The following is a 26535-nucleotide window of genomic DNA, read 5'->3' on the forward strand; positions in this document are numbered from 1 at the left end:
AAAAAAAATAAGAGCTAGGATCCTTTTTATCGAAGCCCTTTATCCCCATCTCTTTTAAAAGACTAATGAAGCAGCACGACGACAATCCCAACTACAGAAACGATGACAAGTGTCACTCCAGCCACAAATCACTCAGAATGCAGAAAATCTTTATGCGCCTTGAACAAAATTCCAGAATTTATCCTGATTCGAGAAAAAAGGAACAAATACTGATAAGATTGCCTCAATAACTTTACCAGCGTTAAAGACTTTAAGAAAACAATACAAAGATTCATACCGAAAATTAAAGGAGGGGTGGCAATCAGAATGGGTTAACCGTGGCAATGAGAGTTGATGGACGTTTTCACTCGTAGCGAGGCTACCATTATTGTTGTTGATCGCTCATGTGAGGGCGTTTGAGGCGGTAGTGGGTGAAGAGGTTGTCGTTCGTTCGTTATTTGAATGGACGAAGCCAGCTGTTGATTAAGGAGATTAATGTTACCAGGATATTGGTTCCATCGCCTACTGAAGAAAGTGGTGCTGTTGATGGAGTTTGGGCGAGCCGTTGGATTCAACGCTGGTGTTGTTGACGCGTATAACGGCAAAATGGTGGTCGTTGTTCGTCGTTGTTCGTGTTATGAAAGATTGAAGTTGTGATCAATTTGAGACTGAGATAAACTGCGCTGAAAAGGGGCTTGACGGTAGAATATATATAGACGAAGGAAAGAATAACCGGCAGCCGAAATATACTATTTCATAGCCACCTCGATGTGGTGGCGGGATGTACTTCATTCGACTTGGAATTAACCTGAGCTAAGGTTTAGCTCCAACAAAACTTTCTCATGAGACTTGAAGATCATTGGTACCCCTATATCCTCATATTTTATTATCTTTACTGCATATAAACCATCTTAAAAAGCTAACCCTGAGAGATTCATCCTGAATAAAATAGTAAAAAATTCGTGCACTTTGTAATATCCACGTTTTTATTTTACAGAAAGTTCGTGTGTTTGACATTTTTAATTGATGCAGGGCAAACCTCAGCACGAGTGAATTTTTGACCAGCAATCACTTTAACATTATAAAATTGTTTTGCTTGGGTATTGACGACAGAATGAATTTCTTCTTTATTGATGCGAATGAAATATCGATATTCACCGTTGCTTATGTATCGTTGATGAACTTCAACATCCATAGTTTCGTTGACTGCTAGGGTGAAAGGTATGTTCTGTCGATATGATTTATCTCCGTTGACGGGTGCATTAATTCTCATCTCGTTCAATGTTGGGTTTCCTTAAAAAAAATGAAAATTAACTATAATATAGATAGAGAGGTTTTTCATCTTTTCTCAAGTTACGTTTAACTTCTGCCACTAAGAAAGCAAATGTTTGATCTGCGAGGTGTTGCATCTACAAATTCAAAAGTTTGCATCCATAATGGCGGAAACGGACTTTGCTGGACAGCTCAATTCTTAAGAATTCTATATACTTGTTTATATTTATTGATAATGAAAAAATGGAGATGTTATTTACAGTGGCAAGATTTTATGGAAAACTTTTACTTTTCACAGCCTCAAATGCTTAAAAAACTACTCTATACCTTTAATAGAAATTTAAACCCTCGAGATATAAAAAATTGTTTACCCTCTACATCAAAATGCCACCCTCGTAATAGACAGGAGAACTGTCCTGTATTTTTATAATCTGATGTATATACATGACGGGTATGACCTGTGAGGCAGATTTCTGCCTCAAAATGTTTACAGTGGCAAATTCGAATTTAGTGCTGTCCTCACTTACTAAAATAAAAACAAAATTTCGGAAATTGCGCTTTCTCTAAGGGCGGAGTGTGACCAGTAAAAGAATAACAAAATTTGATTGGCTAAGTTTTCAACCGTTATTACTATATACGTTCTGGGAAATTCAAACTCTCAGCCCATACCATGCTATATATTTCGCCATCAGTATATAGAATAAGAAATCACAGCATGGATCTCCAGTCTACCCTCGTCTCAGACCAAAATCAGGTGCAGATTGTGATTGAACTTTTGGCACCTCCCCGGTCCGGGTGTCGGAAAAAAATTATACACTCAAGGTACCTTAAGGGAGGAAATTTTTGCGGAACAAATTTTCGCGGAATTTAATTTCGTGCTTTCTCAACAAATCTGCGAAATTAAATTCCGCGAAATACGAATTCTCATGATTAAAAAAATCACCTATAAAATTCGTCTTTCCAGGGCAAAATAGGACATCTTAAACAAAAAAATTTTCTCAACTGCGAAATTAAATTCCGCAAAACTTCCGAATTTTGAGAGAAGATTTCTTGATAAAAAATATAGTACCTGCGATCGCAATATTTGGGGTTCTATCCCCGTACACATCATTGTTTCCCCCTTGAGTGAGGTGAAGAAGTGTGCAATAAGAGAATGTTCCATCCCCGACATAATCCAACGAGTGAAAACGGATTGAGAATTTGAAAATCCATTCTGGAGATAAAACTGGAATAACTCCGAGTCGGAAGTGCTTTGGTAAGGCTATTTCTAAAACAAAATGCATACATAAAAAGACTACCAATAAAAGTGTATACCTTATTGGAACTAATTTTCGCGGGTTTTAATTTTAGCGTTTTTCGCGGTTTTTCGTCAAAATCGCGAAAATTTGATCCCGCGAAAAATTTTGAGAGTCGAAAACCGCGAAAATTAATTCCCGCGAAATACAATTTTTTCCAATTTTATCGAACAATTTGAAAAATCCCTAGGAAAATGAAAGAAATTTGTCCAAAAAAAGGCAAAACCGCGAAAATTAAAACCCGCGAAAATTCCAGAATGGAAATAACCGCGAAAATTAAAACCCGCGATATGCAATTTTTCAGATTTTTTTTTTCGACCGCGAAAATTAGTTCCCGCGAAAATTAGTTCCTATAAGGCATAGTATCAAACAGTGTTCACTTCGCGTGAACAAGATGTCAGTTCAAAGAACACTGAGAGATGGCACTGTAAGAAATGGATTGAGGAATTTCCTCATTCCAATTTTTAAAGATCGGTTCTACATAGTTTCTATTCGATGTTTATGGGACGTCGTTGAAAAAGATCTAGGAGTAGCTGCATATAATATCGATACAAAGCGTCTCGAACTGGAGAATATTGTTGACTCATTTGAAAATGTTGTGGCATACTTTTCTTGCACGTGTGCAATGGAATCGAACAATTTGAGAGAGGAGCTGAAGAAAAAACGGGATGTTGTTGGTTATGAAAATGACAATGAATTTGAAGATTACGATGAGGACGACTCGCTTATACCAGGTAACGAAGATTTCTCTATATTTCTTATTTTTTAACTGACGTCCATTAATTTCCTATAACGCCCTTTGAAATTTATTTCCTAATTATAATATTTTTTATCACTTCAGGGGTGGCATTTTGGATTGCTCTGTCCACGACAAAACATGGTGCCTCAAAATTTGAAACCGAAATATCCAAAAAGATCATGCTTGCTGGTCTTAATGTCACATCTTGCCGACCAATTCAAACAAGAGGTAACTAAAGCAATGTCATAAGACTATTTTTTCCAAAATTAAGCTAAATCATATCTGTAAAATGAAGAAATGTTAACTATCAATGTGAACAAGAAATAGTTTACGCAATGGTATTAGGCTATTTTTATTAAGAATTTAATTTAACTAAATTCTATCTGTAAAATGGGTAAATTCAAACAAGATTTCATTATAATATCACATTAGGGTTTTTTAAATTTTAACTAAATTCTATCTTTGAAATGGAGAAATCATAGTTTTTTTCATAGAAAACCATATTAAAGAGACTGTCAGGTTTTATTTCAAATTATGTAAATCAATTCTCTTGCGCTTTCTTTCAGGGCAAGGAAAGATCGGCACCGAAGAAGCTTATACAAGATCTTTATGTCAAGTGTTGAAAGATCACAATTCAACAAAACTAATGAACAAAGCCATGCATTTCTATTGGGAAGCCGTACGAATAAAAGCTTATAAGCGAGATCGGCTATCCTTATTGGAAAAACCAGTTTTCTCTGAATTCGAAGAAGGTGAACCACTTGCCAAATTGAAAATTCGTCCAACACTTCCGGAAAATATAAAAGAAGAAATACTGAAGACAATTGACGATATGAAAATCTTCAAAATCAACTTTTCACTGGACGTATCCGATACACTTGAATGTAAGACACTTTCTTATTCCAAATAGTATCTAGCTGTTTCTGCTTATTGCATTGATCTTAAGGAGAAGTACTTGCACCGGTAGGGTGATCCCACCTTCCTTATTCCCATCTTATTCCAAAAATTAAGGTTGCTTGTTCCTACTAGTGTATGGTAGTTACTTGTTATTACATGAAACTTAAGGAAAAGGTCAAGTGGCGGTTAGGGTGGTAGGGCGACCCCACCCTCCTTATTCCCATCTTATTCCAAAAATCAAGGTTGCTTGTTCCCAATAGTGTATGGTAGTTACTTGTTATTACATGAAACTCAAGGAAAAGGTCAAGTGGCGGTTAGGGTGGTAGGGTGAACCCACCCTCCTTATTCCCATCTTATTCCTAAAATTAAGGTTGCTTGTTCCCAATAATGTATGGTAGTTACTTGTTATTACATGAAACTTAAGGAAAAGGTCAAGTGGCGGTTAGGGTGGTAGGGTGAACCCACCCTCCTTATTCCCTTCTTATTCCTAAAATTAAGGTTGCTTATTCCTACTAGTGTATGGTAGTTACTTGTTATTACATGAATCTTAAGGAAAAGGTCAAAGTGGCGGCTTGGGTGGTAGGGTGAGCCCACCCTCCTTATTCCCATCTTATTCCAAAAATTAACGTTGCTTGTTCCCACTAGTGTATGGTAGTTACTTGTTATTACATGAATCTTAAGGAAAAGGTCAAAGTGGCGGTTTGGGTAATAGGGGGAGCCCACCCTCCTTATTCCCATCTTATTCCAAAAATTAAGGTTGCTTGTTCCCACTAGTGTATGGTAGTTACTTGTTATTACATGAATCTTAAGGAAAAGGTCAAAGTGGTGGTTTGGGTGGTAGGGCGAGCCCACCCTTCTTATTCCCATCTTATTCCAAAAATTAAGGTTGCTTGTTCCCACTAGTGTATGGTAGTTACTTGTTATTACATGAATCTTAAGGAAAAGGTCAAAGTGGCGGTTTGGGTGGTAGGGCGAGCCCACCCCCTTATTCCCATCTTATTCCAAAAATCAAGGTTGCTTGTTCCCAATAGTGTATGGTAGTTACTTGTTATTACATGAAACTCAATGAAAAGGTCAAGTGGCGGTTAGGGTGGTAGGGTGAACCCACCCTCCTTATTCCCATCTTATTCCTAAAATTAAGGTTGCTTGTTCCCAATAATGTATGGTAGTTACTTGTTATTACATGAATCTTAAGGAAAAGGTCAAAGTGGCGGCTTGGGTGGTAGGGTGAGCCCACCCTCCTTATTCCCATCTTATTCCAAAAATTAACGTTGCTTGTTCCCACTAGTGTATGGTAGTTACTTGTTATTACATGAATCTTAAGGAAAAGGTCAAAGTGGCGGTTTGGGTGGTAGGGCGAGCCCACCCTCCCTATTCCCATCTTATTCCAAAAATTAAGGTTGCTTGTTCCCACTAGTGTATGGTAGTTACTTGTTATTACATGAATCTTAAGGAAAAGGTCAAATTGGCGTATTGGGTGGTAGGGCGAGCCCACCCTCCTTATTCCCATCTTATTCCAAAAATTAACGTTGCTTGTTCCCACTAGTGTATGGTAGTTACTTGTTATTACATGAATCTTAAGGAAAAGGTCAAAGTGGCGGTTTGGGTGGTAGGGCGAGCCCACCCCCTTATTCCTATCTTATTCCAAAAATTAACGTTGCTTGTTCCCACTAGTGTATGGTAGTTACTTGTTATTACATGAAACTCAATGAAAAGGTCAAGTGGCGGTTAGGGTGGTAGGGTGAACCCACCCTCCTTATTCCCATCTTATTCCTAAAATTAATTAAAATTAATGTAGCCGTTGCGCAGCACATACTATTTTAGCAATTGAAAAGATAATGGATTCTACACCAAACAGCACCAGGGTCCGGGATCAATCGGTAGTTCTTCAGGACACGCCCTTGATCCCCGGGCAAGCCCCTGATTTTATCGATCATTTTTCTCTCTTTGATACCATAACGGGATCCAATGATGGAGAGATCTTCACCCCCAGTTCCTTGGGGAGGATTTCTTCTGACAAGAAAGAACCTGATCACCCAAAACAAAACAAATTACTGAGATGTACCAATCTCTTGAAAATTAGTACTTTCAATGTTCGAACCTTGAATGGACCTACACAAATAAACGAGCTTGTGCGTTCAATGTCTGAAAATTCCATAGACATGATTGCAATCCAAGAACATCGCATTTTTCACCCTGCTGATAACCTTATGTATTCTTCAAACTCTACTTTTCAACTTATTACATCTTCAGCAACCAAAAACTCTGTCAATGCTACGGTGGGAGGAGTAGGTCTTCTTCTTTCTTCCAAAGCTAAAAATAACTTGATTAAGGTAGAATCTATCACGCCTAGAATTTTGATTGCTGAGTTCTCAAGCAATCCAGTTTTATCAGTTATTTGTGTCTATAGTCCACACAATAGCGCCCCCAAAGAGGAAGTTGAGGAATTCTATTTGGAACTTAAAAATGTACTCGACGATATACCAAGACATAATTTCATAAGCATTGCGGGTGACTTTAATGCGAAGCTTGCATGTCCCGATGTCTCTTTCTCCTTTAATAAGCACACTAATCGTAATGGCGAATACCTCTTAGATCTGATTGATGAATACGGCCTTTTCTCCTCAAATAACTATTTCATGAAATGTGCCAATCACCTTTGGACATTCCAATATCCAAATGGTGATAAAGCTCAAATTGACTATATTCTCTTTCGTAAAAAATGGAGGAATAGTATTAAAGACTCCAGGGCATATTCCTCATTCTCCACTGTTAGCTCTGATCATCGTATTGTTTCCTCAAATATCAAATTGAGCCTTCGTGCATCAAAACACTCGAAGCCACACCCTCTGAAGAAAATCGATTGGAAGGAATCTTCTCTCAATTCTGAAATCCGTAACAGATTTACTGTCGAAGTATATAACCGCTTTTCTCATCTTTTTATTGAGGATCTAAATAAAGACAACATTGAAGATGCTTATTCCAGTTTGATTGAAACCACTGGAAAAATAGCTCTCGAGCAGCTTCCTAGGAAAAGAAAAGAAAACATCTCAAACTCGAAAGACATCCCGTCTGTCATTGAAGCAAGAGAAAATCTCAAACTTGCAGCATCTCTCTACAACAATGTCCCTACGCGCAGGCGAAAGGCAAATTTAGATTCTTGTAAAGCTAAACTTGACGAGGCCTATCTAGAAGCCGAAATATCCTTTATAAACGGCAAGATAAACTCCATGTCTGAATGCTTCTCGCATAACTCTCATCGAAATGCATGGAGCCTAGTCAGAGAGCTTAGTGGAAAAAATTCGAAACCCCCCATTCAATTAAAAGGCGGATCCACTGCGAAACGTCTAGATAATTGGCTCAATCATTTTAAAAATCTTCTTGGCAAAAAGCCAATTCTCTCTGAAAATAATTCTCTACCCAGGGAACAAATATCTCCGCCTTTGGACATTCCTCTTTCTCCTTTCACTTTAAAAGAATTAACAAAGGTCCTTTCCCAAACTAAATCTTGTAAAGCTTTCGGTCCAGATAACATTCCACCTATTATCTGGAAAGACGAAACTTCCACAGTTTTCCTTCTTAATCTCTGTAATATCGCGTTCGAAGAAAATGTTTGCACAAATCATTGGCTAAAATCTCATATCATTCCTGTTCCGAAAAAGGGAGACCTCACTCTTGCTACTAACTATCGTGGTATATCTCTTCTTCCAATAGCGGCCAAGATTTACAACAAACTTTTACTCAATAGGATTAGGTCTAAAGTCGAACCCATTCTTCGTAAAAACCAAAATGGTTTTCGTAGTGGGCGCTCCACACTACACAAATCCTATCCCTTCGTCGCATACTTGAAGAAGCCAGGAATTTCAATCTCGACGCTATACTTGTATTTGTTGACTTTAAAAAAGCTTTCGATTCAGTTGATCGAGATAAAATGTTTGATATCCTCTCACTATATGGCATTCCCTTGAAAATCATTAATGCCATCAAGCTTCTTTATACAGACACCAAATCTTCTATCCAGACTACAGACGGCGAGACTGATACTTTTCCCATCTTAGCAGGTATCTTGCAAGGTGATACCCTCGCCCCGTTTCTTTTTATTTTAGTTGTAGATTACATCATGCGTGTTTCTGTTGATAAAATCTCACAATGTGGTTTTCTACTTGAACATAAACTTGGGCCTCGTAGTCCAGCGACTTATCTCACTGATACAGACTTTGCTGATGATATAGCTCTAACCAGTTCTAAGCTTTCAGACGCTCAAAAATTACTAAATGCACTAGAATCGGCTGCAAATTCCATAGGCTTACATCTTAACGAATCAAAAACCGAGTTTTTCAGTCTCAATCCCATTGATCCTTCCGAAAGTATCAGAACTGTTGCAGGAATCAAATTAAAGAAAGTTGACGATTACAAATACTTAGGCTCCTATATTTCGTCATCTGAAAAAGATTTTAAGATTCGCAAAGCACTTGCCTGGAGTGCGTGTAACAAACTACACAAAATTTGGACATCTTCTCTTCTTGACTCTAACCTTAAGATTAAAGTTTTTAAATCCACCATAGAACCTATCCTTCTTTATGGTTCGGAAACGTGGTCCTTCACACGTAAATTAGAAAAACAACTCGATGGAACATACACACACCTTCTAAGAAGAGTTAAAAATCTTTCCTGGCGCGATCATCCCACTAAAAACACCATCTATGGTTCGATTAAGCCTATCTCAAACATCTTAAAGGCTAGACGTGTTCAGTTTGCTGGTCATTGCCTTCGTGCATCCACAGAAGTCATCTCCTCTATCTTACTCTGGAAACCCAAGCGGCTGGTTCAAAGATCGAGAAAGTTAACTTTTACTGACGCAGTTAGCAGGGACACTGGACTTCATTATAGTGACCTGGAGACTGCCATGCGCGACCGCGATTCTTGGCGCCAGAGGGTGGAATCCATCATCTCGACCGCGGTCGAAAGATGATGATGATGATGATGATGAAGGTTGCTTGTTCCCAATAATGTATGGTAGTTACTTGTTATTACATGAATCTTAAGGAAAAGGTCAAAGTGGTGGTTTGGGTGGTAGGGTGAGCCCACCCTCCTTATTCCCATCTTATTCCAAAAATTAAGGTTGCTTGTTCCCACTAGTGTATGGTAGTTACTTGTTATTACATGAATCTTAAGGAAAAGGTCAAAGTGGCGGTTTGGGTGGTAGGGCGAGCCCACCCCCTTATTCCTATCTTATTCCAAAAATCAAGGTTGCTTGTTCCCAATAGTGTATGGTAGTTACTTGTTATTACATGAAACTCAAGGAAAAGGTCAAGTGGCGGTTAGGGTGGTAGGGTGAACCCACCCTCCTTATTCCCATCTTATTCCTAAAATTAAGGTTGCTTGTTCCCAATAATGTATGGTAGTTACTTGTTATTACATGAAACTTAAGGAAAAGGTCAAGTGGCGGTTAGGGTGGTAGGGTGAACCCACCCTCCTTATTCCCTTCTTATTCCTAAAATTAAGGTTGCTTATTCCTACTAGTGTATGGTAGTTACTTGTTATTACATGAATCTTAAGGAAAAGGTCAAAGTCTCGGCTTGGGTGGTAGGGTGAGCCCACCCTCCTTATTCTCATCTTATTCCAAAATTTAAGGTTGCTTGTTCCCACTAGTGTATGGTAGTTACTTGTTATTACATGAATCTTAAGGAAAAGGCCAAAGTGGCGGTTTGGGTGGTACGGCGAGCCCACCCCCTTATTCCCATCTTATTCCAAAAATTAAGGTTGCTTGTTCTCGCTAGTGTATGGTAGTTACTTGTTATTACATGAATCTTAAGGAAAAGGTCAAAGTGGCGTATTGGGTGGTAGGGCGAGCCCACCCTCCTTATTCTCATCTTATTCCCAAAATTAAGGTTGCTTGTTCCCACTAGTGTATGGTAGTTACTTGTTATTACACAAAAGTCAGAGAAAGGGTGAAGTTGTACTCGAAGGCTTCAAGTTGACCTTAGTCGTTTTTTCAATACAAGTGGTAAAGAGCACATCTTGAATCTTTTTCAGCTTCTGAAGTGTCAGCCAAGTTTATTCCCACTGATCCCATATGCATTGCTGTTGATCATATCGAAAGGCACATGAGAAAGAAGAATTATGCCATTTCTCAAGGAAAGATATACAAGAAAGCTCCTGACAGCCAATTCACGTACGTTTATTGCATTACCGTACCAAAGTATCTTAAGAAACTTCTTGGAATTGCAAAGATTGCCAACAAACTTGCATCACACATTACAGCAGTCAGCAACTTGTTATCGGATCCTGATTGCGGACTTATCAAGCCCATCAAAATTTTTTATAACATTATTGAAGTTCTTCCAGAAGGTACAATTTTCCTGATATCAGAAAAAAGGTTTTACAAAATCAAACAGTTCCCCCAAGGTTGCACGCCGAGGGCATTCGTACGTTACCAGTATCTCAAAGACAGAACTCCATACCCAAGACCATTTGTTCAAGGTTAGTAAATCTTAAGTTTTTTCTTGTTGTTTTAAGTTGAAATAACTTTGGAGGTTACATTCAACTCTTTAAGTTTAACATTTCCAGATTCGATGTGTAATTATGGTTTTATTTTTTCAGGAATATTCAACAGTTTTCCCGATGCGAAAACTCGTACAGAATTTCTACAAAAGTATTATCAGCTGTTGCTACACCGTAAATTTCCCATGAAAGAGCCCAAGCTAATTCTCCAAGGCGAATCGGACTCGGGGAAGACCAGTTGGGCGGCACCATTTGATGGAATCATTTCTACAGAGAATATTGCGGGTGTTACCCAAGAAGGGAAGTTTGCTGGTCATCTTATCAATAACCAAACTGAATTAGTGTTTATGGACGAGTGGACCGTCAACTCTTTGAGCTGTGAAGATGCCAAACGAATTCTACAAGGTAAATAGCCTCAAAGTACTAAGTATGTGCAAAAGCTTTCTGTTCGGAAAATGTCAATTCAACTGTAAACCTTTAGCTTCGTAAGTAGTCTAACTCAAGGATATTTAATTTTTTCAGGTGTTCTTGTGATGCTAGCTCAAAAGCACACGTCAGCGACCAAAGTGATGTACAATTCGGGCTTCTTCATAACGACCAACGTTCTGCCAAACTTTGGAATCTCCCTAGACCATGACGCAGTGTATTCTCGTCTAAAAGTCTTCATGACAAAGCCACTACCAAAGAAAGATTCAAGTGTTACAAGTGAGTCGTGTTACATTAAAAAACAAAGAGAGAACTGTTAATTTCATACTTACTTCGATGCTTTCTTTACTTTTACTTGTACATTTTGAAAAGTCAGTTTATTTCTTTGCTTTTTAGAATGGCTCCGAACAAACTGCATGCAAGTGTTCCATTATTGTGCTGAAGTGTTAAAAGAAACGCCACTTTTCGAGACTTGTGACGATGCATATGTTTTTGCACCGGCCACTGGAGCCCCTGAAGAAGAAGGAGCGGTTTACAACGATTACGATGGTGCAGCCCACACTAAACTTGTTGCGCTTTCGGATTTCCACGACGAAGAGGATGAATTGGATAGTTCACAAGCGGCGATAAGCCAGATCCACGAACAAATCATTCGCGATCCACTTATTGATGATGAAGACATCGACTATTACTTTTTGGAATCGGATGAAGCAAATCCTGCACGGTGGTCAAAAGAACACAATCTGTTCAGTACCGAGAAGAATACAACCCATTACCGATTAGCCATCAACACGTTGACATACATGTCAGAAGACGATTGGAAGAAAGTGCCAATTCATTGTGATGACATAAAAAGGTAAAAATACTGTATTAGAAGTCTTAGATGTGCAGTGCGAGAGAACGTTACAACTCGTCCTAGTTAATGCTGAACTTTTTCTGGTTAGCTGACCTATAAACATATCATAACGCTCTCTTTGTTTTCTACTCTACAGATACCAAATCAGAAAGAGAAGGAAGTGGCGTGGTGCAGATACCTTCTACGAAGCCTGGTTGATCAGAGAATCAAGAAAGCAAACCACAGTAATACCCGAAACACCAGAAAAAGCAACAAGTCCAGAACCAGATCAATTGCTGTCCCCAGCCGTCACTACCAGCACTCCATTGAATAAATGCATTGGAAAGTCTTCAGCGCAGCCAAGAATAATCAAATTCAGTCCTCTAAAACGTAAACGTCAACATGGGGCGACGGCTGACAAGAGAAACGACACAAACAATGATAGTGATTCCATAAATTTCACTACCTCGACGAGCGAAGAAGAAATGCTCAACCAAGCAAAAAAGTCCAAAACAAACAGTTGTTCGCCAAGTGACTTGGATGGAAAAAGCAAAAAGTCATCCAAGAAGGGGTTGCCAAGACTATTGTTTACCGATTCGGACAGTGAGGATGAACTACCCGAGAGAAAACAGAAGTCCCAGAAGTTACCAACAGATCTACCGACTACCTCGACAGCTGTTGAAGATATAAAGCCTGATCTACGCCAGCCGCCATGCCGTAAAACTGCAAGTGAGATCTCAAATCCTATTGTTCTCAGTGACGATTCTGAGGAAGATGTAAAACCAACGATCAGGCGGCAGCCATGCCGAAAGACAGAAAGCAAGATTCTTAACCCAATCTCGCTGAGTGACGAATCGGAGACGGAAGGTGACGTGGAACCCAAAAAGAAAACTCTAGCTAAGCAGCTACCAATGCCATCTTCTGCTGTTCCTGGTGAAGACGAAGATATTTCGGACTTCGAAATAAAGCCTAAACTGCCGAGAATACCTCTACGTAAAACAAAAACAAAGATCAACAACCCAATCAGCCTTGTCAGCGATTCAGATGCTGAAGAAGAAAAACAGCCGAAGTAAAAAACGCAAATGCTGTATTTACTTTTTATGTGATTGTAATCCTATTGTTGTGTTTCTATTTTTAAAAATTATTAGAATTATTAAAAATTATCTTATCGTGTTTATTGACTTAACCCTTTGAGTGCCAGGGTCCTTTTTTCTAAGTTTTTTTTAAAAAATCGCTAGTTCAAACTTTAAGGGCTTATATCTCCTGATCTAGAAGGAATTAGAAGCTCGTATATAGCTCGTTGGATAGCTTAGAGTCTCTTCTTTCTTTTGGGCGCCTTCGGCGCCGCCCGATTTAGGAAAGGCGTGGTGGGCGGCGGCCAAGGGGGGGGGTAGGTTAGGGAATTAAAGCAGTCAGGCCCGCTGCGCGGACCTGACTGAACTGATGAAAAGGTGCCCAGTGGTAAAATTTCAAATCAATTCACTAGAAGACAGAATAAAGTAAAACAGGGCCAAATTTGGAGGTTCTTGGATCACTCGTTGACCAAAAATAGTCAAAAAACGGTCAGAATCTCAAAAAAGTGAATTTTTGTCAATTTTTTGCATTTTTTTGACTTTTTTGCTTAAAATTTCGCTGGAAAGACTCACTTTTGAATTTTTTTTTGCTTGACCATAAAGGACAATCTAATTCCTACGAGTTCGACCAAAAATAACGATTTCTAACTCAAACTGGGCATTACAGGAGGGCTTCGCCCTCCTATATAGCCCATGTCGTATATATACGACATCGGCACTTAAAGGGTTAAAAGATAGCTCAAATTCAAACCACTGTTGCCTTAATCTTATATTTAAGAGTATAATCGACATTAGATAAGTGACCACCCCAACCGCCACTTGACCTCTTCCTTAAGTTTTATGTGATAACAAGTAACTACCATACACTAGTGGGAACAAGCAACCTTAATTTTTGGAATAAGATGGGAATAAGGGGGTGGGCTCGCCCTACCACCAAAACCGCCACTTTGACCTTTTCCTTAAGATTCATGTAATAACAAGTAACTACCATACACTAGTGAGCACAAGCAACCTTAATTTTTGGAATAAGATGGGAATAAGGGGGTGGGCTCGCCCTACCACCCAAACCGCCACTTTGACCTTTTCCTTAAGATTCATGTAATAACAAGTAACTACCATACACTAGTGGGAACAAGCAACCTTAATTTTGGGAATAAGATGAGAATAAGGAGGGTGGGCTCGCCCTACCACCCAATACGCCACTTTGACCTTTTCCTTAAGATTCATGTAATAACAAGTAACTACCATACACTAGTGGGAACAAGCAACCTTAATTTTTGGAATAAGATGGGAATAAGGAGGGTGGGCTCGCCCTACCACCCAACCGTCACTTTGGCCTTTTCCTTAAGATTCATGTAATAACAAGTAACTACTACCATACACTAGTGAGAACAAGCAACCTTAATTTTTGGAATAAGATGGGAATAAGGAGGGTGGGCTCGCCCTACCACCCAAACCACCACTTTGACCTTTTCCTTAAGATTCATGTAATAACAAGTAACTACCATACACTAGTGGGAACAAGCAACCTTAATTTTGGGAATAAGATGAGAATAAGGAGGGTGGGCTCGCCCTACCACCCAATACGCCACTTTGACCTTTTCCTTAAGATTCATGTAATAACAAGTAACTACCATACACTAGTGAGAACAAGCAACCTTAATTTTTGGAATAAGATGAGAATAAGGAGGGTGGGCTCGCCCTACCACCCAATACGCCACTTTGACCTTTTCCTTAAGATTCATGTAATAACAAGTAACTACCATACACTAGTGGGAACAAGCAACCTTAATTTTGGGAATAAGATGAGAATAAGGAGGGTGGGCTCGCCCCACCCAATACGCCACTTTGACCTTTTCCTTAAGATTCATGTATAACAAGTAACTACCATACACTAGTGAGAACAAGCAACCTTAATTTTGGAATAAGATGAGAATAAGGAGGGTGGGCTCGCCCTACCACCCAATACGCCACTTTGACCTTTTCCTTAAGATTCATGTAATAACAAGTAACTACCATACACTAGTGGGAACAAGCAACCTTAATTTGGGAATAAGATGAGAATAAGGAGGGTGGGCTCGCCCTACCACCCAATACGCCACTTTGACCTTTTCCTTAAGATTCATGTAATAACAAGTAACTACCATACACTAGTGGGAACAAGCAACCTTAATTTTGGGAATAAGATGAGAATAAGGAGGGTGGGCTCGCCCTACCACCCAATACGCCACTTTGACCTTTCCTTAAGATTCATGTAATAACAAGTACTACCATACACTAGTGGGAACAAGCAACCTTAATTTTTGGAATAAGATGGGAATAAGGAGGGTGGGCTCGCCCTACCACCCAAACCGTCACTTGGCCTTTTCCTTAAGATTCATGTAATAACAAGTAACTACCATACACTAGTGAGAACAAGCAACCTTAATTTTTGGAATAAGATGGGAATAAGGGGGTGGGCTCGCCCTACCACCCAAACCACAACTTTGACCTTTTCCTTAAGATTCATGTAATAACAAGTAACTACCATACACTAGTGGGAACAAGCAACCTTAATTTTGGGAATAAGATGAGAATAAGGAGGGTGGGCTCGCCCTACCACCCAATACGCCACTTGACCTTTTCCTTAAGATTCATGTAATAACAAGTAACTACCATACACTAGTGAGAACAAGCAACCTTAATTTTTGGAATAAGATGGAGAATAAGGAGGGTGGGCTCGCCCTACCACCCAATACGCCACTTTGACCTTTTCCTTAAGATTCATGTAATAACAAGTAACTACCATACACTAGTGGGAACAGCAACCTTAATTTTGGGAATAAGATGAGAATAAGGAGGGTGGCTCGCCCTACCACCCAATACGCCACTTTGACCTTTTCCTTAAGATTCATGTAATAACAAGTAACTACCATACACTAGTGGGAACAAGCACCTTAATTTTTGGAATAAGATGGGAATAAGGAGGGTGGGCTCGCCCTACCACCCAAACCGTCACTTTGGCCTTTTCCTTAAGATTCATGTAATACAAGTAACTACCATACACTAGTGAGAACAAGCAACCTTAATTTTTGGAATAAGATGGGAATAAGGAGGGTGGGCTCGCCCTACCACCCAAACCACCACTTTGACCTTTTCCTTAAGATTCATGTAATAACAAGTAACTACCATACACTAGTGGGAACAAGCAACCTTAATTTGGGAATAAGATGAGAATAGGAGGGTGGGCTCGCCCCTACCACCCAATACGCCACTTTGACCTTTTCCTTAAGATTCATGTAATAACAAGTAACTACCATACACTAGTGAGAACAAGCAACCTTATTTTTGGAATAAGATGGAATAAGGGGTGGGCTCGCCCTACCACCCAAACCACCACTTTGACCTTTTCCTTAAGATTCATGTAATAACAAGTAACTACCATACACTAGTGGGAACAAGCAACCTTAATTTGGGAATAAGATGAGAATAAGGAGGGTGGGCTCGCCCTACCACCCAATACGCCACTTTGACCTTTTCCTTAAGATTCATGTAATAACAAGTAACTACCATACACTAGTGGGAACAAGCAACCTTAATTTTTGGAATAAGATGGGAATAAGGAGGGTGGGCTCGCCCTACCACCCAAACCGTCACTTTGGCCTTTTCCTTAAGATTCATGTAATAACAAGTAACTACCATACACTAGTGAGAACAAGCAACCTTAATTTTTGGAATAAGATGGGAATAAGGGGTGGGCTCGCCCTACCACCCAAACCACCACTTTGACCTTTTCCTTAAGATTCATGTAATAACAAGTAACTACCATACACTAGTGGGAACAAGCAACCTTAATTTTGGGAATAAGATGAGAATAAGGAGGGTGGGCTCGCCCTACCACCCAATACGCCACTTTGACCTTTTCCTTAAGATTCATGTAATAACAAGTAACTACCATACACTAGTGAGAACAAGCAACCTTAATTTTGGGAATAAGATGAGAATAAGGAGGGTGGGCTCGCCCTACCACCCAATACGCCACTTTGACCTTTTCCTTAAGATTCATGTAATAACAAGTAACTACCATACACTAGTGGGAACAAGCAACCTTAATTTTGGGAATAAGATGAGAATAAGGAGGGTGGGCTCGCCTACCACCCAATACGCCACTTTGACCTTTTCCTTAAGATTCATGTAATAACAAGTAACTACCATACACTAGTGGGAACAAGCAACCTTAATTTTTGGAATAAGATGGGAATAAGGAGGGTGGGCTCGCCTACCACCCAAACCGTCACTTTGGCCTTTTCCTTAAGATTCATGTAATAACAATAACTACCATACACTAGTGAGAACAAGCAACCTTAATTTTTGGAATAAGATGGGAATAAGGGGGTGGGCTCGCCCTACCACCCAAACCACCACTTTGACCTTTTCCTTAAGATTCATGTAATAACAAGTAACTACCATACACTAGTGGGAACAAGCAACCTTAATTTTGGGAATAAGATGAGAATAAGGAGGGTGGGCTCGCCCTACCACCCAATACGCCACTTTGACCTTTTCCTTAAGATTCATGTAATAACAAGTAACTACCATACACTAGTGAGAACAAGCAACCTTAATTTTTGGAATAAGATGAGAATAAGGAGGGTGGGCTCGCCCTACCACCCAATACGCCACTTTGACCTTTTCCTTAAGATTCATGTAATAACAAGTAACTACCATACACTAGTGGGAAACAAGCACCTTAATTTTGGGAATAAGATGAGAATAAGGAGGGTGGGCTCGCCCTACCACCCAATACGCCACTTTGACCTTTTCCTTAAGATTCATGTAATAACAAGTAACTACCATACACTAGTGGGAACAAGCAACCTTAATTTTGGGAATAAGATGAGAATAAGGAGGGTGGGCTCGCCCTACCACCCAATACGCCACTTTGACCTTTTCCTTAAGATTCATGTAATAACAAGTAACTACCATACACTAGTGGGAACAAGCAACCTTAATTTTTGGAATAAGATGGGAATAAGGGGGTGGGCTCGCCCTACCACCCAAACCGTCACTTTGGCCTTTTCCTTAAGATTCATGTAATAACAAGTAACTACCATACACTAGTGAGAACAAGCAACCTTAATTTTTGGAATAAGATGGGAATAAGGGGGTGGGCTCGCCCTACCACCCAAACCACCACTTTGACCTTTTCCTTAAGATCATGTAATAACAAGTAACTACCATACACTAGTGGGAACAAGCAACCTTAATTTTGGGAATAAGATGAGAATAAGGAGGGTGGGCTCGCCCTACCACCCAATACGCCACTTGACCTTTTCCTTAAGATTCATGTAATAACAAGTAACTACCATACACTAGTGAGAACAAGCAACCTTAATTTTTGGAATAAGATGAGAATAAGGAGGGTGGGCTCGCCCTACCACCCAATACGCCCACTTTGACCTTTTCCTTAAGATTCATGTAATAACAAGTAACTACCATACACTAGTGGGAACAAGCAACCTTAATTTTGGGAATAAGATGAGAATAAGGAGGGTGGGCTCGCCCTACCACCCAATACGCCACTTTGACCTTTTCCTTAAGATTCATGTAATAACAAGTAACTACCATACACTAGTGGGAACAAGCAACCTTAATTTTTGGAATAAGATGGGAATAAGGAGGGTGGGCTCGCCCTACCACCCAAACCGTCACTTTGGCCTTTTCCTTAAGATTCATGTAATAACAAGTAACTACCATACACTAGTGAGAACAAGCAACCTTAATTTTTGGAATAAGATGGGAATAAGGGGGTGGGCTCGCCCTACCACCCAAACCACCACTTTGACCTTTTCCTTAAGATTCATGTAATAACAAGTAACTACCATACACTAGTGGGAACAAGCAACCTTAATTTTGGGAATAAGATGGGAATAAGGGGGTGGGCTCGCCCTACCACCCAATACGCCACTTTGACCTTTTCCTTAAGATTCATGTAATAACAAGTAACTACCATACACTAGTGAGAACAAGCAACCTTAATTTTTGGAATAAGATGAGAATAAGGAGGGTGGGCTCGCCCTACCACCCAATACGCCACTTTGACCTTTTCCTTAAGATTCATGTAATAACAAGTAACTACCATACACTAGTGAGAACAAGCACCTTAATTTTTGGAATAAGATGGGAATAAGGGGTGGGCTCGCCCTACCACCCAAACCGCCACTTTGACCTTTTCCTTAAGATTCATGTAATAACAAGTAACTACCATACACTAGTGGGAACAAGCAACCTTAATTTTGGGAATAAGATGGGAATAAGAGGGTGGGCTCGCCCTACCACCCAATCGCCACTTTGACCTTTTCCTTAAGATTCATGTAATAACAAGTAACTACCATACACTAGTGGGAACAAGCAACCTTAATTTTGGGAATAAGATGAGAATAAGGAGGGTGGGCTCGCCCTACCACCCAATACGCCACTTGGATCTTTTCTTAAGATTCATGTAATAACAAGTAACTACCATACACTAGTGAGAACAAGCAACCTTAATTTTTGGAATAAGATGGGAATAAGAGGGTGGGCTCGCCCTACCACCCAAACCGCCACTTTGACCTTTTCCTTAGATTCATGTAATAACAAGTAACTACCATACACTAGTGGGAACAAGCAACCTTAATTTTGGGAATAAGATGAGAATAAGGAGGGTGGGCTCGCCCTACCACCCAATACGCCACTTTGACCTTTTCCTTAAGTTTCATGTAATAACAAGTAACTACCATACACTAGTGGGAACAAGCAACCTTAATTTTTGGAATAAGATGAGAATAAGGAGGGTGGGCTCACCCTACCACCCAATACGCCACTTTGACCTTTTCCTTAAGATTCATGTAATAACAAGTAACTACCATACACTAGTGGGAACAAGCAACCTTAATTTTGGGAATAAGATGGGAATAAGGAGGGTGGGCTCGCCCTACCACCCAAACCGCCACTTTGACCTTTTCCTTAAGATTCATGTAATAACAAGTAACTACCATACACTAGTGGGAACAAGCAACCTTAATTTTGGGAATAAGATGAGAATAAGGAGGGTGGGCTCGCCCTACCACCCAATACGCCACTTTGACCTTTTCCTTAAGATTCATGTAATAACAAGTAACTACCATACACTAGTGGGAACAAGCAACCTTAATTTTTGGAATAAGATGGGAATAAGGAGGGTGGGCTCGCCCTACCACCCAAACCGTCACTTTGGCCTTTTCCTTAAGATTCATGTAATAACAAGTAACTACCATACACTAGTGAGAACAAGCAACCTTAATTTTTGGAATAAGATGGGAATAAGGGGGTGGGCTCGCCCTACCACCCAAACCACCACTTTGACCTTTTCCTTAAGATTCATGTAATAACAAGTAACTACCATACACTAGTGAGAACAAGCAACCTTAATTTTTGGAATAAGATGAGAATAAGGAGGGTGGGCTCGCCCTACCACCCAATACGCCACTTTGACCTTTTCCTTAAGATTCATGTAATAACAAGTAACTACCATACACTAGTGAGAACAAGCAACCTTAATTTTTGGAATAAGATGGGAATAAGGGGGAGGGCTCGCCCTACCACCCAAACCGCCACTTTGACCTTTTCCTTAAGATTCATGTAATAACAAGTAACTACCATACACTAGTGGGAACAAGCAACCTTAATTTTGGGAATAAGATGAGAATAAGGAGGGTGGGCTCGCCCTACCACCCAATACGCCACTTTGACCTTTTCCTTAAGATTCATGTAATAACAAGTAACTACCATACACTAGTGGGAACAAGCAACCTTAATTTTGGGAATAAGATGAGAATAAGGAGGGTGGGCTCGCCCTACCACCCAATACGCCACTTTGACCTTTTCCTTAAGATTCATGTAATAACAAGTAACTACCATACACTAGTGAGAACAAGCAACCTTAATTTTTGGAATAAGATGGGAATAAGAGGGTGGGCTCGCCCTACCACCCAAACCGCCACTTTGACCTTTTCCTTAAGATTCATGTAATAACAAGTAACTACCATACACTAGTGGGAACAAGCAACCTTAATTTTGGGAATAAGATGAGAATAAGGAGGGTGGGCTCGCCCTACCACCCAAACTGCCACTTTGACCTTTTCCTTAAGTTTCATGTAATAACAAGTAACTACCATACACTAGTGGGAACAAGCAACCTTAATTTTTGGAATAAGATGAGAATAAGGAGGGTGGGCTCACCCTACCACCCAATACGCCACTTTGACCTTTTCCTTAAGATTCATGTAATAACAAGTAACTACCATACACTAGTGGGAACAAGCAACCTTAATTTTGGGAATAAGATGGGAATAAGGAGGGTGGGCTCGCCCTACCACCCAAACCGCCACTTTGACCTTTTCCTTAAGATTCATGTAATAACAAGTAACTACCATACACTAGTGGGAACAAGCAACCTTAATTTTGGAATAAGATGAGAATAAGGAGGGTGGGCTCGCCCTACCACCCAATACGCCACTTTGACCTTTTCCTTAAGATTCATGTAATAACAGTAACTACCATACACTAGTGGGAACAAGCAACCTTAATTTTGGGAATAAGATGGGAATAAGGAGGGTGGGCTCGCCCTACCACCCAAACCGCCACTTTGACCTTTTCCTTAAGATTCAAGTAATAACAAGTAACTAACATACACTAGCGGGAACAAGCAACCTTAATTTTGTGAATAAGATGGGAATAAGGAGGGTGGGCTCGCCCTACCACCCAAACCGCCACTTTGACCTTTTCCTTAAGATTCATGTAATAACAAGTAACTACCATACACTAGTGGGAACAAGCAACCTTAATTTTGGAAATAAGATGGAGATAAATGATTTTTCAATGTGTCACAATTCTATTGCTATTTTAAGCAAAAATAATTTAATAATAATTTTTTTATTATTTATAGATTTTTATGATATATTAGTGTTTGCTAAACAAAACTTTTCAAGCAAAGAAAATCACAATTGTTTTTTTACAAATTTTTTGAATGCTGCAGAATCGGCCCGTACTCTTAAAGAATCACGTGTCCTCGATTGATGAAAAATAAAACTTTTGTCTTTGACAATGGCAGCCCAACTTTTATCACCGTGCTTGGCAATTCCTTTCATCAATTGTTCATCTTCTTCAATTGTAAATTTAATGTTTTTTGCCTGCCTTTTCGGTTGCACCTTTTGCATAAGACTTTTGATTGGAGAGTTTTTAAGTGGAATACTTGGGATTGTAGATGCAGCTACGGAACTTGTAATCTCGTTGTCAACACCAGGAGAGTCATTAGAGTTTAGATCTTTTACAGAATGTCTGGACGAGCAGAGTTTTTGAACTCTTTGCATAATGTTGTTAACCTCGAGGGACTGGGCTTCCATTTCGTCATCGTCAAACATATCTTCATCAGAGTCGACAGTGAGAAGTGTTCCGGTGTCTTGCGTTATCTGAAAAGATGGGCCAGCTTGATCATTCAGCGACGTGTTTCTTGATAAATGTGCAAGGTCTTCAAATATTTCTGACACTGCCTCTTGCTGATTTTTACGTGCTGAACCGATCATTTTCTCCATACACCTTTTTCCCTCTGTTGCAACTATTCTTGATTGCTTCTTCTTGTAATGCACCTTGGCAACCTCTGAGCTGTGTTTTTGATCTTCCGAAATGATTTCTTGTTCTGAACGAGATAGCCTGTCAGCACTTGCAGTTTCTACAATCTGCCTATATCGGGTGGGATGTATGTACTTTCCGATGGCTTGATGTACCAATATTGTCATTGCACTAGTTAAAGATTGATATTGAGTACCTGCTGTCGATACAAGAAGATAGTCACTGGTTGGTTTCATCAGGGGTCTGATAAAGTCAACATAGGTGTCAAGTATTGTAAATATTTCTTTTGTTAGAATGAGCGTATCAAAGAGATACTTCCCTGTGGTTTTGAACTCCCGTTGGTCGATGAATCCATCCGCTTGTTTTGCCTTTGCAATCATTGGTAAAGTTAGAAACTGGAAAGTCATTGGCCTGCTACATTTAACACGTAAGAAAAGATACGTGGTAACAAAACGAGTACAAAATGTCAACTCCTGCTTATTTGGTAACGGTGCTTGTGCTTTACATTTATCCACAATTCTCTTAAAGTTTGTTATATGAAAAGGGATAACCTCTTCCATGTCTTCTAAACTTGCCCAACTATCACGTCCTATAAGAGTTTCTAAATCAAAATTTCTTGTTCCATCAAGACGCTTCTTTTTGCGTAAATTATCCTTCGCTCGTCGCAAGTATACTTCAGTTATTGCAAAAAAACGAAGCTCATTGTCATTTACTCCCATTGCCTTTCTGAAATCCATCAAATCAGAAATCGATTTGATATAATTCAAGGCTCCTGAAGAAGAAAGCTTCCAGTCTTCTTCCAAAACAGTTAAGAATTTCAGAATAATTGTTGTAGATCCTATACAACAATCAATCAACTCATTAGATAACGGAGCTTGTGTTTCGTTGTCTCCAGTACTGTTCATTAAAAATTTTAAAGCCCTCTTAGCAATCTGTTTGGCTTCTCTGCTATTTTTACCTCCACCAGCAGTAGTGTTTAACCAATCGAAAAATGTTTTCCCGATTCCTTCGTCCATAGAATAATAAGGTTTAGAATAGGTAGAGGCTTTCCTTTGTACAATTGGTTGGTTCTGTTCTATTATATTTCTGCTAACTTCTGGCTGTTCATCAAAGTAATAAAACCAAGGATGTTTATTCTCGATGTGTTTTCTCAACCCACGCTTGCTTCCGAAATCAGCATGTAAACATAATTTAGCAGGACAAGTAAATTTACCTTGATCATTCTCCTTGAAAATCAGTTTCCGTTTTCCATTTGCAGATCCATTGAGCGAATGCCAGTCTACGAAGAGCACTCTTCTGCGGGCCATGCCCGTCTTTGATATCTTACAAAGTTGGATTTAATTTCATTTTATACTTTCATAAACTCATAATTTGTACGATAGACGGGGGTCTGATACTTTCTTTCTTTGTAGATCTTATTGTTCTTTTTATATGCTCTTACTGGTCATTGGTTTGATTTAGAAAAGGGGGTAAGTCAAAGTAGATACAGATACAGATTTAGAGGAAGGATTCAGAATCAAAGGTGAAGAGTAGTAATACCCATATAAGTTAAAATGATAGGCGGAGGTACTCTCCATCCTTAACACCCTTTAAATCCGCAAAAGCATGGCGTCATCATGAAATTGGCGCTCATTTGAAAACAACCAACTAAATTCAATTTACATCAAATATTACTCATAGAAATGAAATGTTTTATATTAAGTTAGGTCTAACAAACCCAAACTAAACAACTTCTAGTTTCAAAATAAGAAATTATTCGTAATATATTAGGGAAAATTACTTACATCTATTATAAAAGAAATGAGTCCGTTAAGAATATGGATTTGTTCTCCATTATTGGGAATAATTTAGGTTTCGTAAAAGTAAAAAATATCAACGTACATTCTGTACTTTTAAAAACAAGAACAATATACCAAAAATGTTCTTACTCTTACGGAATGAATCTTTCATCCAATCGTTCTTTCATTTTAGGTAAAAAACTAGACTTACAGTATATAGAATATAAGAACACATTGAATAATCATCCCGTACATTTTGTTCTTAAAATTAAGAAAGGGGAATAGTAATTATTCTCATTTTTAGAGAATAAATCATTCTTTTGATTCCATAAGAAATCAGTCTCTTTAGAAATGAGAAGTTGTTCTTTCTCATTGGGAATAAACTAGGTAAAATATTGAACTTTACAACGTCCATATAACTTTAGATGAACGCGTTGAAGAAAAAATGATCGGGATTGTTATCATCCTTTCAATCATTTATCAAATAACAAACCAATCTCTTTATAAATCAGAAATTGTTCTTACTTTTGGGAACAATCAAGATTTAAAGAGAAGAGAATATAAGAATATGTTGAATTTTTTACGCGTACATTTTGTTCTTAGGAAAAGAAAGATGGATAGACATTGTTCTCATTCCTAGAGAACAAATCCTTCTATTCGTTATATGAGAATTTATTCTCTAGAAATTGTCAAATTGTTCCATCTCATCGGGAATAAACTAGGTTTCATGAACGCAGAATATATTCAACTTTTCACCTGTACATTCTGTTCATTTAAAAACAAGAAAAACGGGTCGAAATTGTTCTTATTCTTACAGAATGGATCGTACCATTGGTTTAATAACAAACCATTCTCTTTCAATACCAGAAAGTGTTCATTCCTAAGGGGAATAAAGTTTTTTCAAGAAAGTAGAACATAATGAGCTTTTTATATGAATGATTGTTTCAAAAAGTAACATTGAATGAGACAAGAAACTATAAAATCATCCACTATAAGGTATGTCAAAACTTAACTTGGTTGTTTTTTTAATAGAACCCAGTTTATAAGAGTTTTTAGCTCTAAATAGCTCTGAATTATGTCAGTTGTTTTCGTTACAACAGATTTGTTTGGAGAACAATTTTACGGTTTAGTAACCCAGACGGCACACAACGTCAAAACAACATCCATGTGATATTCATAACGTCCAAATAATGTTATTTGAACGTTAAAACAACGTTGTGTGCCAGCTGGGAATTGTAAGAACGCAAATACTCTTTTGACTTTTTTGGAGAAAAAATAATACTGGGGCATTCAGGAATAAAAAAAAAGATATGCTCCTCCGTCATTAGTATCAGTCAGGAGTTTTTGTGGTGTGTGTTTTCTGCTACTTTTACTGTCCTTGATTTTGCGGGTCAAAACTGAGTGTTTTTCAAAATCACTTAAGACACTCGGCCGTCCTCAAAAGTCCAAATGCATAACTCAATATAGACTGAAATATCATTCTTCAAATAAGAGGATATTTCTTACCTTGTTCACCAACAAAAGTAACTGCTTCCTGTCCATGATTGTTTTCTGGAATGCCCAAAATCTAAAACATGAAATGTAGTACATCCATTAGCAAAGGCTATGGGTTTGTTTGTCAAGCCTTTTTTCAGACACTATTTACTTTGACATGATCTCCTATTGGGTACCGTGAGGCCCACAGCTCAGCATTCTCCAAAATATAAGCTGTTGAGACGGACTGTAAAAATTTTATCGCGCATGTCTCAATCACATTAATCTCCAAAGAGCACCTATTCCCATTCACCCGGCATTCCTTCTTGATTTTTTAAAGGGGAGACAAGGAAATCCAAATGCTCTTCAGATTAGTAATTTTATTCAGGAGTTTTTCCAAAAAAGAGGTACGAAACGATCCAAAAAAACAAGTAGATAAACTCCACGTCTGAACTTTTCGATGCAGAGTTTTAAAAAGAAATCTTTAGTACCCATAAATCTACCCACCTCATTACACTTTGATTTGACGAATAATAGAGGAAGAAAAATCAAAGAGAAAACAAACCACATATTAGAAAATATGGAAATAAATTTCTCGAGCAGAAATTTCTCGCTATCTTTACTGGAAATCCTTTGA

At 38.9% G+C, this 26535-nt stretch overlaps 1 protein-coding gene across 1 annotated transcript; it reads right to left on the bottom strand.

The window, feature by feature from the left end:
* Positions 1–26535, bottom strand: LOC136802704 (uncharacterized). Its single transcript, XM_067059460.1, has 4 exons — positions 26406–26535; positions 25932–25992; positions 2321–2518; positions 1–1272 (listed from the first exon to the last, which is right to left on the bottom strand). Exons 1-4 carry the CDS (start codon positions 26466–26468, stop codon positions 971–973), a joined length of 624 nt encoding a protein of 207 aa, XP_066915561.1. The 5' UTR covers positions 26469–26535; the 3' UTR covers positions 1–970.

This window comes from Clytia hemisphaerica, unplaced genomic scaffold (assembly GCF_902728285.1).
Source record: "Clytia hemisphaerica strain Z4C2 unplaced genomic scaffold, Clytia hemisphaerica genome assembly, whole genome shotgun sequence".
Taxonomy (NCBI): Eukaryota; Metazoa; Cnidaria; class Hydrozoa; order Leptothecata; family Clytiidae; genus Clytia; species Clytia hemisphaerica.